Consider the following 19,242-nt stretch of genomic DNA (forward strand, 5'->3'; position numbering starts at 1 on the left):
GTGATTGTTGGAAGCTGGTTGGTAGAGGCGGGATGATGATGAGTTGTTAATGACTCGCACCTGCACATAACAGAGGGGGAAACAAGAAGGCAGCAACAAACGAACAGTGGCCGTAACAGCATGAAAATAAATGAATGGTCTTAATTTTATTTTCTTTGGCTAGTGGCCGTGGTATAAGCGGGATAATGCCCTTCGAGGTGTCCATTATCAGGAATTAATGGTCTTCGCGGAGGCGTGAACCGTCCGAAGCGCAGCGGAGGACAGTGTCCTCCGAAGTCCATCGTCCATTAATTCCTGATAATGGACACCTCGTCGGGCATTATCCCTTACATTATCCCTTATTGAGATAATACTCAGTAACTGATCAATAACCATTAGCAACTTGTCTCTTGCAAAACCACATGGTACACCATCCATTGACCTGAACCCTTGTTGAAGTTTCCTAGTGCTGTGCTTCAAGGTCAGCTTGACACCAAGGGTGCTGTTGTATTGCAGCTCCCCAGTGGACCAGAACCCAGTCCTCCTACTGGCTGTCCTTGGGGCTCTACGCGGCCCCTTTGGTTCCCATGGTCCTGCAGGACCAAGATGCGGCCAACCTGGAGGAGTGGCTGGCCATGCTGTGGCCCGCCCCCGCCCAGGGTGAGGGACCCGCCTATCTACCGACTCACTAGCATCACAACCTACTGCCACCAAGTGCTTTACAATTTAAAAAACATTTGTTGATTACCAGGTGTGACCTCTGTTGCTATGGGCATATGCACACAAACAGAATCATGTTGAGGCCTTAAATACCATCTTTCTTTTTAAAGCGTCTGCTGAGGACTAAATCTGCTTTCTTCTTCTCTGCTTTCAGAGCTGTCGAGCCAGGCGGGCTCGGAGGCCTTTGAGTGGTTCTGCCATCAAGGCCGGGTCATTGGCCTCCGGATGGACATGTGGTCAGAGTCCATGTGCAACGGAGAGATCATCCTGTCCTCCTCCATGAAGAAGCCCCTCTGGGTGGACCACTGCGCCACTACCGTAAGGAGTCCTCTTCTGGTTCCAGGTTCTGGTGCACTAGCACCACCGTAAGGAGCCACCATGTTCTCTCTGCTGGTTGGTGGCAGGTTCTCGTGCACTAGTATCACCGTAAGGAGCCACCATGTTCTGTGGTTGGTGCCAGGTTCTAGTGCACTATTACCCCCGTAAGGAGCCACCATGTTCTCTGGTCAGTTGTTAATAGGGATGGGTCAGAATATTCGATTATTCGTTCCCGAGGGTCAAAGTCGATTTTTAACATTTGGACCGTTAACATTTTTTCCAAATAAATGAAGACCATTCATTTATAGGGGGATTATTTGTTTATCAACACGGCGGATGCGTGCGCAGAATGACCGCAAAAAGAGAATTTGTTTGACCAGTTGCCATGGTTATCTCCGTGTGGTTAATTTGCAGTTGCGGTGGTAATTAGCGGCGGATGGTAATTATTCGATGTGTCGGCACACATCGAATAATCGATTATTCGTTCATACCACCCACCGATTATTCAACCATGAAAAATTAGAGTTATTCACATCCCTAGTTGTTAAGTCATTATTCGTGCTACGGTCCTATTGAGAGTCTAAGGGGGCTTGGCAGATTTAAGTCATTGTCCATGCTACGGTCCTATCGACAGCCTTGGTAAGGGGGCGTGGCAGAGTTAAATCGTGGGTGCGTTTCAGATAAAGCATGTGTTGCGTTACCTTACATAACATAATGCATTCTGGGATCAAAACTTCAGAAATGCTGGTGATAACTTCCCCATGCGATATGTCAAATGGCTTTAAAAACATGCGGAAGCTCCAGGAATAGACAACTCTATAAATAGCCTGCCCTGCAGAAGTTGTAGCTTGCTCCCGTGATGCATTTTCGTTGTGGTGCATTGATGCTAGATACAAAAAAAAAGCACAGCCGTTGAACAACAGTGTGCCTGACAATCATTCCAATCAATGGCTTTCACAATTACGAGATGGTGTAAATTATTACCTGCACAACATTCCAATGAAGGGAAAAACCACATTCTTTGGAGCAAAACGCAGTCACACTGTGGAATGACTCCAGCGATGACGTCTGGTGATGATTGCTGAGTTTTGCTGCATCCTTCAGGACTTGTTTGTTAAGCAGTAGTTTCTCAGCGTTGTGAAGTGCAACTGACCCTTGAGTGAAAAAATAACACATGGTGAAATATCAGTGGCATAATTTTAGCACTGTGGATTTTCTGAGTAATGTTAATTTGGCACATACCAGGTTGTAGCCATTTGTTGGGGTCCCTCGAGGCTCGTTCAGGATGCAGACATTTGGGGAAAAGGGGGTCTTCATGATCATGAATATTTTGCAAGTGATTTAGCAGCGATGTCCACTTCGTCACTTTTTCCGGTCCAGTGGTTTATGACGTAGCGCACCAGTACACATGGTTCTTGATGCTCTGCAGCCATTTCTTAAGAATGTCTTCTTTGTGCGATGCTTTCTCCAGTTTCTTAGACAAACCTTTTTACAACACACAACACAATCATGTTCCTAGAAGATTTGTAAGTAACTAACTAAAAGTGTAGGCTATGAATTAGTGAAACACTTTACCTTTCTCAAAGTGCCAGACGTCATAGAACTGCGTGATGTTCCGTTCCCTCTGATATTTCTGGATCTGTGGATGGCGGTCCGTAACAATGTAATCCGCCTTAAATCCGTTTGCCTCCAGATGATCTAGGCATCTTTTGAGTCACTCCTTCTCCATGTGGTAACTGCCGCCTACTTCATTGCTCTGGTAGTGAGTGGGCATCACAAACACAAAAAATACGAGACAAATCACACACGTGTAATGTTCAAATAATACAAATATATTTATGTCAGAGAAAGACCTGAACAAGTTGAATGTCCATAATGGTGTTGCTCTCCAGATTCATTAATGAGTAGCTGCCAAACTTAGCTGAGTGCCCTAAAAAAAAAAAATTATTACAGAATGCTTTACAGCACACGTTCAAGGGACAACATATGTTTCAGAGTGTAAACTACTAATTCAATTGTCAGACTTTCCCATTTCTACAAACCTGGAGAACCACCCTCATATCTCCTCCCACTGCAACTGACCCACCAAGGCGCAACTGTTGCTGGAAATGATGCTGCTGATCCATCTTCCACTTGTGAACAATTTTTTTTTCTTTTTTATTTGACCTTTATTTAACCAGGAAAGTCCCATTGAGATTAAAAACCTCTTTTTCGAGGGAGTCCTGGCCAAGAGGCAGCAACAAATAACATATATACACTCACAATATTACACTCACAACATATAGACAGAAATTAAAATGATAAAAAACAGTTACAAGTCAATTAAAATTCATAAAAAACATCTACAAGTAAAAGAAGTGGTCTGAAATGCTCTCATCGTAGATTTAAAAGCGTTCAAAGAAATCATTTCGGTTAATTTAAAATCTTTTTGCAGCCAGTTCCATGTGGTGGGAGCAGAGTGGACGAATGCCCTTTTTCCTGATTCAGTGCGGGCAAATGGAACTAACAGAAGCATCTGATTGTTTGAGCGCAGACTGTAAGAACCAATACTTTTCTGTGTTATTAAATTACAAATATATGATGGCAGTAGCCCAAGCATGGCCTTATAAATAAAAGTGCACCAATGTCCCAGCCTCCTGGTGGACAAAGAGGGCCAACCCACTCGAGAATACAATTCACAGTGATGGGTCAGGGCTCTACAGTTAGTGATAACAATAGCCGGTTCCATGTAATTCCTTGCATGCCTCCTGAAGGTGTCATACTGAAATATCTGGAGTTGCATGGCCTCACACACCTTTACATGAAAGGCACATAAGCGGTGTTTAAGAAAAGTCCAGTAGTGAGTTTCACATATTTGTATAATTGTAAAATGTTTACCTTTTGCAGTTGGATGAAGGAGGACCCTGTGAAGTAGGTAGCAGCCGAAAGTTGCAGGTTGCCGATGGGGGTATTTCCAACCATGGGCTGACTCTCCCAATGTCTGAAGTAACTGCAGTGTAGACATTGCTGAGTAAAAGCCACATACAGTATATGCCTACAGGCTACTTACGTAACTTTCAGAACCAACGAGCTTTAGAGAAAAAAATAAAAATAAAAATAGGAAATGCGAAAGTTCGTGCCTGTTCCATGTTAACGGCTACAAGGACAATTTATTCTCGCCTACTCCTTCCGAGAAAACCGCATCAGCTCCTTCCTTGCTCTCCCAGCGACGTCGGTCTCCTGGTCCCCAACTCTGCTCCATTTATAAGCGGCTTCAAGCTGCTGCTCCAGCGGCGGTGGTTCCTTCTCGACCAGACCTTCCACCTTCATTCCCCTCTCCTCCATCGCCCGTGCAGCTTCTTGTGGACTGCCGTAGGTCTGAACGCCTCCTTGCCAGTGGACTCTCAATGATGTTAGAGGTGACTGGAACTGAATCCCTTTTCCCTTCAGAGCTCTCTTCAGACCCGCATAGCCACGGCGCTTTGCAGCCACCTCCACTGGGTAATCGTGGTCGAACGTCACCATCTTTTCTCCAATCGCAATTTTTGTCTGCCAGGCCTTTCTGAGGATGTCATCCTTCATTTGGAACTGCAGGAAGTTGACAATGATAGCTCTGGGATTCTTATTCGAGGCAGGTTTCGGTGCCAACGCTCTGTGGGCACGTTGTATTTGTAGGTCGGGATCTTCCCCGAACTGAAGTTTCTCGCGTATCAACTTCTCTATAAACTCGAGTACCGAATCCTTCTCTGTGCCCTCTGGTACTCCCCAAACTCGAATATTATTTATTTTTGATCTCCCTTCTAAGTCAGTTACTTTTTCCTGTAGTCTCCTTTGCTGCTTGAGCGAAGAGGCGAGAATCCCCTTCAGCTCTGCGTTCCATTCCTCGTTCTCCACGATGCGCTCTTGAATGTCTACGATATCTCTGCCCTGCGCTTCAATTCCCCTGTCGAAGGTCTCGAATCTGTTGTTCATCTCCACCTTAAAAGTGGCTAGTTCTAGACTCAGCATACTTCCCAAATTTTGGATACTCTCGAATGTCCTTCATTTCTTTGCGGTTTTCCTCGCTATTGGACCCAATCTGCCTAGTCACGTTGTCAAAGCCAGCCTTCATGTTAGCTAGCATGTCTTCGTTAGCAGCTTCAGACTTATCATCTCCCTTTCTATCTCCCATTTTCTCTCGCTCTTTTTGCTTCTTTTCCGTTTTATTTTTGATGGATTCCCTTTTAGTAGTCATCCCCTCTCTGTTTTCGCATTTGAATTTTGGCTTTTCAATGTTTAAGACTTCATCTGCCGGGAGCTCCTGATTTTACGTCTATCCACTCATTTGCCAAACCGGAAGCCCTACGCAATGTATTCTACCCTCAAAAGCAATATGATTTCAGTGAGGTGAGTGCTTTCAAATCTCAATCAGATGTGTAGCATGAAATATAAGGCTTTTAATAATTTAGTCATCCTTACTGGAGGCTACAATTAACATGCATCATAGGTCATACACATTACTTTGTCTTCAGGTACTGCACTTACGGGAGGAGATGGCTACATCTTCACAATAATTTACACTGCCATAGTACACTGCTAAACAGTACTGTAACATGGATTTGTATTAGGCTATGAAGTCATTTAAAGCATAACTTTACTTTTCAGGGGGACATGCTCTCTATCAGGAGGTGGTGGTTGGACAGCTGTTGGAGACCTTTATGCTTGAAAGGTTTATATACTGTGTCCATGTTGCTATTTACTTATTTTTGGTGCTCACGAAGATCGTAGCCAATACACTTGTCTCTCTGTCTCTAGCCCTGCAGAACTAGCTGGCTCCTTCTCCCCCTCTCCATCTCCCCATCTCAGTCACACCTTCCAATCACTAAGCAGTGAAAGGTATTACATACTATGTCCATACTTTTCTATTTACGTATATTCTCTCTTGCTCTTTCTCAGACTTTTGATCGATCAGTGATTCCCTTTTTGTTTAATGGTGTGGGTAGTGTTGGTCTGGGCTTGTGTGATTGAATTGAAGGTTGATTATAATCCCTGTTTCTCTACCTCTCTCTCGCTCTCCTTCACTCTTTTTCGGATCTCTCGCTCTCTCTAGCCCTGCAGGGCTAGCTGGCACACCAAGCTCACCCTCTCTATCTCCCCATCTCAGCCACACGCTCCAATCTGGCACAACAGAGGACAGGCCATTCTTACCACCCGAAGTCCTTCAGCAAATTGTTCAAGAGACGCTGAGACTGGACATGGCGATGCTTGGCGTGTTCAACAGGGTTTCAAACACATTCCGAGAACTAATCAAGCCTCTCCATCCTTCCATATATATAAATGAGTTTGGCAGGGGACATTAAGCTTAATAAAGACAATCTCATATGCATAACGGTTAGAAAGATTTACAACAATGCAGGCTGTGGCAGTGGCGCTACGCCTCAAAGGCTTCTTAAAAAAGAAGAATTGGACAAGAGCACCCCTGGTACTGAGGCACGTTGCATATGGCAGGTTTGTCATAAAAGATGTCTGCCTAGGATAATGTTCTTTTATTACTCCTTTTTCGTTTTATTTGGGACGTCTTTTTTTGCAATCCCTTTCATTTGTAAATGTGCATACTACTGTAGTAAATGTATCTGCCCAGAAATGCTGGTATTTTATTACTCCTTTCTTTTGTTTTTGTGACAAATGCTATACGATGTATAACATACATTTGTGCCTACGATGTATGTTGTAAGGTTAATTGTTACAGAGCAATTACTGTTTTTTGTCTTTATTGAAAACATTCAGTTGGAAAAGTAAGTGAACACTTGGAGTCAAATGGCCTACTGTTTGAGCCTTCATAGTGTCTGGTAACTGGATTTGAACTGCATAATGTCCCAAGTGTTATTTTAATCTATTCATTATTTAATTTGGGCATATTCTTAAACAACTATATCAAACATCTCACTTATACCTAATACCCTACCTATACTAACCCAGAAGATAATGAACATGAGATCATGGAGCCTCCCTGTAATGATCGTGTTGCATCAAGTTTGATGCAAAGTTTGGGTCGAGATCCGACACATAAATGTAAGTTAACATTCTGTAGGCCTAGCTGGCTAACGTACCCGTATTACGAGATCGAAGAAGGGGGCGCTAACGTCAGTTCTATGCTGCCCATACTACTAGATCGACGAAGAAGAACGGGGCGCTCCAGCCTGCGTAAACGAGAACGCCCACCACACGAGAACGCCGGGGGGGCGTTTTAGTCTGCGTGAACGGGAACGCCCACGACACGGGAACGCCCATTTGTGTCTGCAGTCGGATGATATTGGAATCACCTGCCCCTGGCAATGTAACCTCTTGATTGCTCTCTCCGTCTCCTGTGATGTCCTTTTCAACGCTCTTGAAATCCACCTAAATTTCTCCCTCAATCTCTAATAATTACAAGGTAATGTTTCTGTTATATGTATTTTGCCTTCGCATTTGCAACGACTGTCATCTCCAATGTAATAAAATGAATTAAAGCAAAACATTTCTGTAATGTGAATTAAATCATCTGCCACAATCAGAAACCAATACAATTTATAAATGGATCTACCGGCAATTGTTAATTGGGTAGAAATGTGTCAATTATCTACATTGTGTGCAAATCCTCAGAGAATCCCTGACCTCTGGTTGTTTTTTAAACTGAATGTACAAATATGAATTATGCAATCTCATTAGGAGTGTAGTCTATCCTTGAATTACATGAAATGGGGAATATTGTTAGCTGCATGGATCATACCGAAGTTTAATTTGGTGCAATATGTGTGGTCCGTTGCACTTGGTTCCGGAGGCACCCTCACAGAAGGGGGTTTCCTCCTCTTCGGTTTAGGGCGATGGATGAAAACTGTTGGGCCTGCATCGGGCCTCAACTTCAACATCCTATCTACTTTTGTGGCTTTGAATCGGTCATTTTCAAAGTGTACCTGTAGGTAGGCTTGTAAGATCAGTTTCCATTGCACTTCAAATATCATTGGAAAGTCATAATTCTCTACACTTAGAATTATTATGCCCTTTGAAATGCTAGCAAGTGATCTGAACATTACGTTACATCGTTTTTGACTGTTGCTGACTGTCAATACGTTTTGACGGCTGACTATTGCCATCCATTTCTCTCTGCGCTCTTGGTCCTTGGGGAAGCCGTACATGTGATAACCCTTCTCGGACCGATTGGGGCATCCAAATGCTGCACAGCCAACCATGGTATGACCATTTATCTATAAAATGTTAGTTGTAACCAATGAACCATGACACCATTGAAGATCACAGAGCGGGTAACAACTGTTCCTCAACCACTTATGCCCCGACTTTTGAGAATAGGTTAGAGGTCAGAGTTCATGACCAAACGAGGATCCTCCCTCCTAAACCCATTTTGAATTTGCTCAGGGCTATTCTAAGTATTGTGACGGCATAAAGTATAGTATATTTGCAACGTTATATGTTAATGGTTTCCCCTAAGTATATAGTGTTCCCTGCTGTGTCCATTGTTGAATCTGTTCACACAATCGCAATCACTTGTTCTTGTCACACTAATTGTTTAATAAAAAAAAATACAATTTCATTCATCCAAGCGTAATGAGTTGTTATTCTTTAATATATTTGATACTTTGTGTGGCTTATATCTTTAAATGATCATGGTAGAACATCTTGAATACTTTGATTTCAACACAGATGTAAGGTAAAAGTTAAGGTTAGGCCAGTATGCTAACACGAACGTGAAGCTTTCCCTCCAAAACTTAAAAACGTATCTAAGTAATAGTACTTATAGATAGCTTTCAGTTGCCCCCCTACCGCTCTAAATGTAAAACTGACATTTACAAATATGCAATAATGCAATAACAGTCAGACAAATACTTGTATGTGATTTTTTCATACATATTTACCATTTAATATTAAAATCTCTGCTGTCGTCCCATAGAATAACATTGAAATCGCGGCGTGTTTGGAACTATTGAGGCTTACATGAACCACCACGTGACCACCCTGTCGGCGAGATCATAGCGTGTCGCAACTCTCTCTCTCTAATAGCTCTGATCAGACCCTAACAACCTACAGACCCACATTGACTTCAGAAACTCCCGGTAGCTCTCTTGGGCAGGGGTTAGGTTTATTGATCAGCTAGGAGTCGCTCAGCACGTGTTTAGAATACATCTTCAATCTCTCTTTGCTTCAGAGTATCAGTTTACCATACCGAAAATACTTTATACTAAATAAAGTCTCTTTAAAGCTATTCCTTTGGATTCGATCACTTTCCTGAAGAACTCTGCAGTGCTAACTTTTAAAAGGACTTCTGGGCTACAGCCCCAAATGTTTTAAATTGCTAGCGACGCTCCTTGTCAGCGACTTTGATTAAATGCCCCCCTTGTGTATTATGTTAGTAGGATGAATTTCGCTGCTCCATGCTCCACACGGCAGCTCCTCCTCCACCACGTCTTAGTTCTCTCCAGGGTACAGGGCGGGGCTTCGTGGCTGTACCAACGCTAATTGGTGGATAACTTAAATTATATTCCACCCATAAGCCCGCCCACCATGTTTTCCTGAGCCCCTCTATGGTGGATTGTCCCGTCACTCAGGCCGTGGTTACCAGGGAGTTCAGCCTAGCCTGCTGGTTTCTAAGAGAGAACGACGTGTATATCGGGATCGATCTGTGCGCCTCACCGAGAAGAACATTATCTCAATTTCCACCGTGAAGCTACGCGGTTAGCCTCAGCAGTTAGCCTCAACATTAGCCTCCGCATTAGCCTCAGACGGTTGTCGCGCATCTGCAGACGCATCGGGAAGCTACGAACAAATGGCCCAGAAAAAGAGCCCCAAAATCCGGTCCAAAAAAGGTGAGTGCCCTCACTGGCTGCTAGCCTGTCTAACGTCCACTGTAGGGGGTGATGTACCCTACACACACACACACACACACACACACACACACACACACACACACACACACACACACACACACACACACACACACACACACACACACACACACACACACACACACACACACACACACACACACACACACACACACACACACACACACACACACACCTAAGTCAAGCTGCGGCTGAGTCCTGCTGCTGGGTTGATGCCCTGAACGCTAGGCTGAGCCCTGATGCTGGGTTGATGCCCTGCTGAGCCCTGATCCTTGGCTGATGCTCTGATAGTGGGCCTCTACTGAACCGGAGGAGCAGTGTTCAGCTACAGCAGGAGTACACCCTAGCTAATGGGGGGCTAACGTGTTGTAACTAGGCTGTCTCTCAGAGGACCGAGATGTTAGACAAGTCCTCCTGATTCCCTTTGCTCCGTGTTCTCCAAAGTGGAGGCGTGTGTGTGTAGCCAGACTAGGTCGATGTGACCTAATGCATGTCAAGGTTTATTTATGTTTTGTACATCTCCGAGGAAAGCAGTACAAAGTGTAAAGGGAAAAATAGTCCCAGTTGTTCAAAACAGTAATTGGTGTACTAAAAAATCTGCTAATGTGCACACAGACACGTGCATTTGTCGAGTCTTACTGTATGTTTCAACCTTGAAATGTGTATCAAGGTTGGAAAGTAAAGCTGTCGCCCTCGCTCTCTTTTCAACACCCCACTCATTCGGCTGATCTGTTGTCCATCGTTTTGTCAGCTCTAAGAATAGACAGGATCGGGTTCTGGCTGACCTAACTATGTACGCCCACAGAGGAGGGCTGTGTCTGCTCCGGTGTCTCAGTGTCACGGGCCATTCTCATCTGTGCTCGGTCATTGTTACATGCTTCTGGTTATTACTATTTCACCATTGGCTCCACTGTCTCCTTCTTTCAGTTGATTGGCTCGTCTCTCTGGTTCTGAACGGCAAGGACCAAGTGTCAGCCTAGGGTCGGTTTAGCCATCCCGCCATCCAGTGACAGGCTGGTTCCACAGGGGGCGGGCTTTGGTGAAGAACCATTTGAGCGGGACCAGGGTTCTTGCTCTCAGCTGCTTTCGGTCGGGTTGGATTGGATTACTTCCGGTTCAGTTCTGAACCCGTTGGGTTCAGAGGCCAGTTGGGGTTTCCGATGGAGACATGCAGACCCCGAGACTCCTCCTCCACTGCTTCTGGAAAGGAGGTGTACATGGAGGAAGAGGAGGAGGAGGAGGAGGAGGAGGAGGTGATGTATGAGGAGGAGCTGTGTGATGAGGAGGAGGTGGCATCTGCTGTACAGGACATAGGTAGGACTGGTGTTCTAAACAAGTGTTTCTCCTGGTCCGCTGTGTATCTGTTTGTGGTAACTCTCGGCTTGATTCCCATTGGCTCCCTATTAGGTTGTCTTAACGAGGCAGAGAAGCCGCTGGTTGGAGCAGAGGTTTGTCCCTACCTACGGGACTCAGGTAGGACTGGACCGGCATCCCCTGGTGTGTCTTGGTTTGACTGACTAGCTGTTGGAAGAGCTGCATGCTGTGCTCCAACATTAGAATGATCCCACAACAAGCCCTGGTAATGATGACTGCTGGTTTGCCCTACTATGTAGGTTGGTAGTGCAAATGAAGGTCTGGTCAGGTCTTGGCTGCTGCATGGCAAGGATTAATGTGGTCGGTCCTGACATGAGTGTTTGTATGACACAGTGTCTCTGCTTTGATGCTAATGCCTAACTGAACCCCTATGTTGAACTAACAGTATGGGGATACAGGGTTTGGTTTTGTGGTGCTTTGACTTGATGTGGCGCGTGTTGTTATTCTTTGAGATCGTATTGAATATTGGTTGTTGGTAACATATGAACAGACGTGAAGGCAGCATTGGGGTTCTGTGGTTTGGTAGCGGCAAGCTCTTGTGAACTTCAACATAGTTGTTGTGCAGTCCAGCGTTTGCCCTCTAAGCAGAGGTTAAAGGTGCGGTTCGTAACTTTCTTGAAGACCAGTGCGCGCACTCAGCTTGCAGAGCTAAAGTTGCGTGACACTGGCTAAAGGGCCATCTGAACCGTAGGGCCATGGTCTGCCCTGACCAAGTGCACTTTATTAGGCATTCAAATATATTGTTTGAAGGTCAGTTATCAATTATTGTCAGACGTATGGATCTAATAGGTACTATGTAGGGGTAGGTATAGGTTGTGTTTGAGAGGACAGTTTGTGTTTGAGCAGCAATCACCAATGGCTGTTTTAAGAATAGCCTGGCATGCAAAAGTGTATGGTGTCACCGTAGTTCCAGCCACCTGTTAGCCATTCATTTACCCCTGTTACGAGTAGGCGCTAGCTGCTATTAACTAGAAATCAAAAATGTTCTCCCAGTTAAACCCTGCAATTACAGTAATTCTCATTCAACCTGCTAAGCTATTCTCCTTTATAATGGTTGCCAAATTGCCAACAGTGTGCATCTATTGGCTGCAGGCTACTGTGAGGAGAGTTTGAATGCGCCGATGGTTGTTGTTGTAAATAGTCAACCCTCCATCACTAGTGGAGGATCGGAGCCTACGTGTTATGGATGTATGGGCTGGTACAACTTTATGTCACTGATGCCGTCCTTTTGAAGGTATTGATCGATATACTATCCATTTCCATTCCAAATTGGAATATTTTAGGGTCAAATATGTGGATACACCTCTAACTTGGATCTATTGTGTAAAACATAAAGAAAATCAATTCACAACATCATCAATTTTCAGATGTTCAGTTCTGTCTAATCACTATTTCTCGTTGATTGTTACGTGTCTTTATAAATCTGTTTTCACCAGGAATGTCAAGAGGCTTCATGGATGTTAAATTGTGGTATTCTGTGGTGAGAAGCTCTAATAAAGTATTTGGTGGACAGAAACTACTAATAATGTTTCTTGGCCAAATGTTGCATGTCAATCCAATATAACCTGTCCACACGAAGCGCCCACCCTCCCTCCCTCCCACGTGTCCATGCAAAGCGCCCTCCCGCGTGTCCACGCGATGCGCCCTCCAGCTAGTTCACGCGAACCGCCCGCCCACCCTCCCACGAGTCCAAGCGAAGCGCCCTCCCGCGAGTCTCTCTCTCTCTCTCTCTGTCTCTGTCCGTCCGTCCGTCCGTCCACGCGAAGCACCCTCCCGCGAGTCCACGCGAACCGTCCCTATCACCCACCAACGGGAACCGACCGCCCGCCAACGCGTACCGCTCACCCGAGCCACCCGCCCATGCATATTGTCCGTCCTGCCCACGCCCTCCCATCCTCGTGAACGCCCCTACCTTAAGGCTAATGCCCTCACTTATCAAACCTCTCCCAATTGTGACCCTGTGAAATTATCTTCCTCCATCAGATGGAAAGCCAACGGCGGACAGCAAAAATGGGCTCAAGTCAGACGGAGGAGCAGCAGCTGCAGCAGCAGCAGCAGCAGCAGGAGGAGTAGGGCCCAAGACCACCATGTTTACTTGGTTCGTGGTCCTGGCTCTCCTTGGGGTCTGGAGCTCTGTGGCGGTGGTCTACTTCGACGTTGTTGACTATGACAGTGTCATCGGTGAGTAGTGCCCGGCAGCAACAAGCACCCTTTCGTGGTATTTCATGGTGACTGCCAGGGCAAAGGTCAAGGCCAAATTCTGACCATTTTGGTTGGCCAAAAACAGGATCCGCACACATAAGTCCCCTTGTGTTTTTAATTTTTTACTTGCACTCTGCATGGTTAGTTGTGTTCAAGAAACTGCCTGGCTTGAGAGTGTAAAAAAGCGTTGATGATACTGATTTAGGTTGTGTGTGTGTTTGTGATATTTATGAAACACAGTGACTCTACATTAGAATACTATTATTATTATGACCCAATCCCTACCGATGTATTCAGATTTAATAATTTTATAATGTTACCAATATAAATATTTGGCCTTTCAGGAAGAAAAGCGTTTCTCATTACAGGGTAGTTGACCTTGAACTTCATTCAAGGTGTGTTCTTTTTAAAGTTGCTCAGTGTTGTAGACCTCCCAATGCGCTGGAGAGTGCTGTATATCCAACGAGGAGAATGCTTCTCAGGCTAAAGTGAGCCAGACGCTGAAGGGTAGAGAGATGGTAGCTAGCACGTTGACTCTTTGGAAGGGCTACATTTACAAGCCTTCTAACAGAGCTTAATCATGACAACTCGTATCACTTAAAGATGACAGCATCACTGTGGAACACAGGATCTCTGAATCGCTGAATCATCTGAATCAGAACAACAGGATTCTACAGTATTCTATTAACTAATATAAAAACCTGATTAGTTTAATTTTTAAATAATCAACAAATCGATTAATTCCTAACACAAAGTTTGTATTTACATTAAATGATTGGTCTACTTTATTATTTCATTCCAAACAGATATAGAACCAAGCTGTGTGCCCTGTGCCTGCATGTCTTCCCACACAGCTTGTCTAACATGTGTCCGTCTAACACAGACACGCATGCTTCCAAACACAATGGCCCAAGCATCATCATGTGCAGCAAGTGATGTCATTACTTGTTGGCCTAAAAGTGTGTGTGTGTGTGTGTGTGTGTGTGTGTGTGTGTGTGTGTGTGTGTGTGTGTGTGTGTGTGTGTGTGTGTGTGTGTGTGTGGTGTGTGTGTGTGTGTGTGTGAGAACTATATTAATGCATCATCTATTCTCTAGCCTCAATATGTTCTGAGCAGTTCTTGTTTACCCTGAGGCAGACCAGATTAATACTGTGTAATCTCCAGAATCCCTTGCTGTGGCTCCTCTCTGCTCCCACGTGTAATGCTTTCTGCTGATCTCCTCTCCCCCTGCCCTCTCTCTTCCCTCCTCACTTTTTGTGCTCCATCTCCCCTTGCACTCTCTCTCTCTTGACCTCTCCCTTTCTTTACTATACTTTCTCACTTCCTTGCTCTATCTTCTTTGTGCTCTCTATTTCCCTCTCCCTACCCATATCGCTCTCTTTCCCTCCCTTGTGTTCCTCTATACCTTTCTTTTGCTTCGTCTCTCTGTTTCTCTTCGTCTGTCTCTTTTGTGCTCTGTCTCTTCTCTCTTTGTCTCCGTCTCTCTGTCTCTGAGTCTCTCTGTCTCTCTCTCTCTTTCTGTCTCTGTTTCTCTTCATCTCGGTCTGTCTCTGTTTCTCTCTTTTTATCTCTTGCTTTCTCTGTCTCTCTTTCTTTGTCTGTCCGTCTCTCTGTCTGTCTCTTCTCTTTGTCTCTGTTTCTTTTCTCTCTCTCTCTCTGTCTCTCTGTCTCTCTCTGTCTCTCTCTCTCTCTCTCTGTGTCTGTTTATCTGTGTTTGAGTCTCTGTGTGTGTGTGTGTGTGTGTGTGTGTGTCTCTGTCTAAATACAGCGAGGGCTAAGGAGTTCCGTGTGAATTTCTCTGAGGTTCTACAAGGTAAACGGATGTTCTGCTGATTCTTTATCAATGCTCGTCTTTCCTGCTCTCACAAATCACATTCTTAATCATAACACTATACACATTTTATTTGTCTTAAAATATGTATATTTTAATGTTTATCATTTTAATTTTATACATATTATGTCATGTTATTTGTCTATTTTGTTGATTGAAAAGGTCTTGTTTTTTTACTTCTACATTCATGGGGGTTATTGTTCGAAGTGAAGAATTATCTATTTACCAATTGTCCATGTGTCTTTGTCCATTTGGAGTTTGGCCACATGTCCATCAGAACAGTAATATGAGGGTCGAGACAGAGCACCACCTGCTGACCCTGAGGGTCAGAGGAGCATGTGAACCAAGGCTGTGGATATAACCTCATTTACATCTGAGCAGAGGAAGCCGGCGTGTGTGTGTCATCACAAACCACATTGTAGAACAGCAGACTAGTATTGTTAGACGCAGTGTCACATACAAAACATGGATTTCGTCATATCCAAGAACCCAAATCGTCACAAGATCCATTTGACTTCTTCAGAGGTTTGGACAGGGATATCCGGATGTGACATGGTTAGGCAAGGAATGGGACCCACATCCATTGCACATTGACCCTTGTTGAATATTTTATTTGTTTAAAATCCTTGTTCCCCTTGTTATGTGTCGATCCGCAGCAGTGGACAGTCTGCATGTGGCTGACTCATCTCTCTTCTCCTCAAGGTAAACTGATGGCGTACGATAGAGACGGAGATGGAGACTTCGACATGGAAGATGCTAAAGTTCTGCTTGGCAAGTTTCCTTAAAACAACATTTCTTTATCTCTACTCCCTCTTCATGTCTCTGTTTTTCCTGTCTTTTCTCACTGTGGCTCACTCTCATTCTATCGACATGCCTCTCTTTCTAATGCATGTTTACCGTTGTGTGTTTTAATACACCAACCCGGGTCCAAAATACATGCCTCCTCCGAAGGGTGGATGAATACATGTTACACACGTACATATTTAGGGGTTACATATTCCGGAGGCTGATCGCATTAATTGACGGACCGAACTTAGACCCTAGACCTATTAAAGCCCCCGATGCCTTTCACCTGAACCCCAGTATACTGATACCCTGATCTCCAACAGACTGTGTATAGAATACTGACCTGGAACAGGCCATACCCTGATAATCTACAGAATGTGTACAGCAGTAGAGGATTCTCTAGTGAGAAGAGGGAGGAGGATCCTCCTCAACATTGTTGAGAATAAAAAATGTAGATTCCCCCGACTACTGTAATGAATTAATGCCATTAAATATTACTAATTTAATGCCTTTGTATATGTAATGTTTGTTTCCCTGGGTAAAGGGACATTAGCACCACCTTTTTTCCTATTGACAATTACTTCAGGGAGGACGTTCCATCCTCCCTCTCCGCCATTGACTTCCATTCATTTCCCCCGAAATTGTTGGCGGCCAGGGAATAACATGGGGTTCAATGGGAATGTGGAGGAAAGTCTTCCTCTGAGGGTGTGACTAGCTAAGAGATCTGGATCGCGTCAAAGTCTATTCACGAAGAGGCTGGAGCCCTGGCTGCGGTATGAATCAATATGCAGGAGCCCTGGTTGTGGAGCAGCCCAGAGGTCTACGATGATAACGAACCTGGCGCTCACTGCTCAATCGTAGGCCTCGTTTCCACCGAGCGGTGCGCTACTGTTCGTTGCGGTACAGTGCGGCTCTGTTCGCTTATATTGGAGTTTCCGCCGAGCGGTTCGGTGTGGCTCGGTTCGCTTTTGCCCCTTTTCCACCTGCGGGTTTGCTTCGGACCCAGCCCAGTAGTGAGGGTGCGGTATAGCCGAACTCAGTTACGGCTCGCGTTTCCACCGCCGACAGTAACCTTATGGTAGGGCGGGCATTAAGCCGCATGGCGATAGCCGTGGCAGCTACGTAAACATTGTGACCTCATTGCAGTCCCACACAGTGAAGCCTGCTAATAAATCGAATGAAAAAGAAGAACGTGCACAATGAACAAAGAGCAACGTTTAAGGACGTCCAAGAAGGACGGTAAACTTTCGTGCAAAATTTTCTTCAATAAACGAAGCTTTCGCCGTTGTCCAGAAAGAACTCGCGGGTAATGTGTTTGTTTGTTATTACCCCCCTGTTGCACGGAAGTGTGATTCTGTCGACCAATCAACGGACGGCGTGTGTAGCTCAAACTTACCGGCACCCTTTCAGGCGTCTCAGTACCCCAACGGAGGAGTACTGTGAGACGAGTACAGCTCAATACGGATCAGTCCGGGTCACGCCCACTTTTGTCGATGGAACGCGATCCGTGCTGCACCTTAAAAGACTTTGCACCTTCCAGTGGAAATGCCCCTTTTCAACCGGCGCGCCTCATCCCAGTAGTGAGGGTGCGGTATAGCCCAGCTCAGTTACGCTCGCATTTCCACCACCGCCGAGAACCGCGACGAGTACGTCTCAATCCAGATCACGCCCACTTTCGGCGGTAGAAACGCGACCCGTTCCGCACCTTTGCAGACCGACCGGCAACCTCCGGTGGAAATGCGCCATTATATTGCAGTTTCCACCACCAACAGTTGGGCAAAGTCTGAAAGGGCGGCAAAATTAGTGGAGCTACACAAGCTGTTATTCGTAAATCACTTAAAAAATATCCTGTTTGGTATGACCAGGTGACTGATATCTTTGCAACTCAAACAGCGAGGAGGATTGACATGATCTATAAATTAAGTCCCTCAATCTAAATTGGCTTAACACCATGACCAACATTCTAAAACATACATTAACAACCACATTTGCCTCAAACAATTTAGGCTTACAACCTATGTAAATAGTTGTGAAATAATGTTCTTGTTAGAGCTGTCAAGCGATTAAAATATTTAATCGTGATTAATCGCATTAATGTCATAGTTAACTCACATTAATCGCGATTAATCGCAAATTCGTTTTCTATGCTAGATATCCCTTGATTTCTTTGTCCCATTAATTCTTCTCGTTTTAATTCTCTTATCAACATGGTGAAGTGCATCGGCTTGCCTTGTGCAAATGATTTTTTATTGATAACAGCATTGGCATATACTGATCAAAACAGGAAGATACAAAAAAAGAGCCTATAGTGCAATTAAAATCTAAGCAGTCGTTTAGACTGCTTTGAACAAATGTCATTTGAACATAGCAGTCAGGCTACTGCTTCTTTGTTTTGAGCCAAAGAATTATTATTTTTTATTTTTTATTTTTTAATAAAAGATTTGCGTTAATCGCGCGATAAAAAATTTGACGCCGTTAAAATTGGTTTGCGTTAACGCCGTTAATAACGCGTTTAACTGAGAGCTCTAGTTCTTGTTGTTCTTTTAATTGTTTGTTACTCTGACCATTCTGTTTGATATTGTGGAAACGATGTTAGTGAATGATTCAGAGCATGATGTTTTTTAAATGGCATCACTTTTTTTCTTAATTTTTCTTAAAACAATTGTAGCTGAAAATAAACATAGCCCAATTACGAGCAATAGCTTCAGTCATTGAGGGCAAAAATAGGCCCAATGTTAGGCCTAGTTTTTTTTATATACGGTAGTTGTGCAAATCAAGAGTAGGCCTGATTTGACTAATTGGCTTTGCGTCCTTTCCTTCGGCCCTTGTAGTCCAAGACATGCTGCCCACCCACTGGTGGGCATTACTACCACTGGTGGATTTGTATCAATTGTATTCACATAATTATCCCTCCCTGCTATTTTGTAGTTCACCAAAACACCCTGAAACAATTTGAGTCTCACATACTTATGCCACCATGCGCCACTAACAGTGCAAGCAGGCCAATCGCAACCAAGCGCGCAGTCCTTCCTCCCTCACTTTAAAAACCACCAGCCGCCACTGGTGTACAGTTAATACTGACCTGGGACAAGGCCATACCCTGATCACCAACAGACTATGTACAGTTAATACTGACCTGGGACAGGGGCTTTTGTGCATGTCATGATGTTCAGTACAT

At 44.5% G+C, this 19,242-nt stretch overlaps 1 protein-coding gene and 1 long non-coding RNA gene across 17 annotated transcripts in view; one reads left to right on the plus strand and one right to left on the minus strand.

Moving 5' to 3' along the window:
• Positions 1-2,116: 2,116 nt before the first annotated feature.
• Positions 2,117-3,140, minus strand: LOC132452596 (uncharacterized). 2 transcript variants are annotated; one of them, XR_009524420.1, is made up of 4 exons: positions 2,871-3,140; positions 2,593-2,773; positions 2,260-2,502; positions 2,117-2,171 (listed from the first exon to the last, which is right to left on the minus strand). It is a non-coding gene; the product is annotated as an uncharacterized LOC132452596 (long non-coding RNA). The 2 variants fall into 2 exon arrangements; XR_009524419.1 differs by having other exon boundaries at positions 2,117-2,502.
• Positions 3,141-9,530: 6,390 nt separating this feature from the next.
• The window catches only part of LOC132452079 (aspartyl/asparaginyl beta-hydroxylase-like), a 41,968-nt gene continuing 32,256 nt past the window's right edge, over positions 9,531-19,242 (plus strand). For 9 of the 15 annotated variants that reach the window (XM_060044452.1, XM_060044455.1, XM_060044459.1 and 6 more), the window contains exons 1-6: positions 9,531-9,833; positions 10,800-11,186; positions 11,280-11,345; positions 13,230-13,427; positions 15,216-15,260; positions 15,981-16,049. In XM_060044452.1, coding sequence (XP_059900435.1) covers positions 11,033-11,186; positions 11,280-11,345; positions 13,230-13,427; positions 15,216-15,260; positions 15,981-16,049 — 532 coding nt within the window. In that variant the 5' untranslated portion in view covers positions 9,531-9,833; positions 10,800-11,032. The remainder of the gene's footprint in view (positions 9,834-10,799; positions 11,187-11,279; positions 11,346-13,229; positions 13,428-15,215; positions 15,261-15,980; positions 16,050-19,242) is intronic. The other 6 variants (XM_060044465.1, XM_060044460.1, XM_060044454.1 and 3 more) reach the window with 6 other exon arrangements.

This window comes from Gadus macrocephalus, chromosome 23, assembly GCF_031168955.1.
Source record: "Gadus macrocephalus chromosome 23, ASM3116895v1".
Classification (NCBI taxonomy): domain Eukaryota; kingdom Metazoa; phylum Chordata; class Actinopteri; order Gadiformes; family Gadidae; genus Gadus; species Gadus macrocephalus.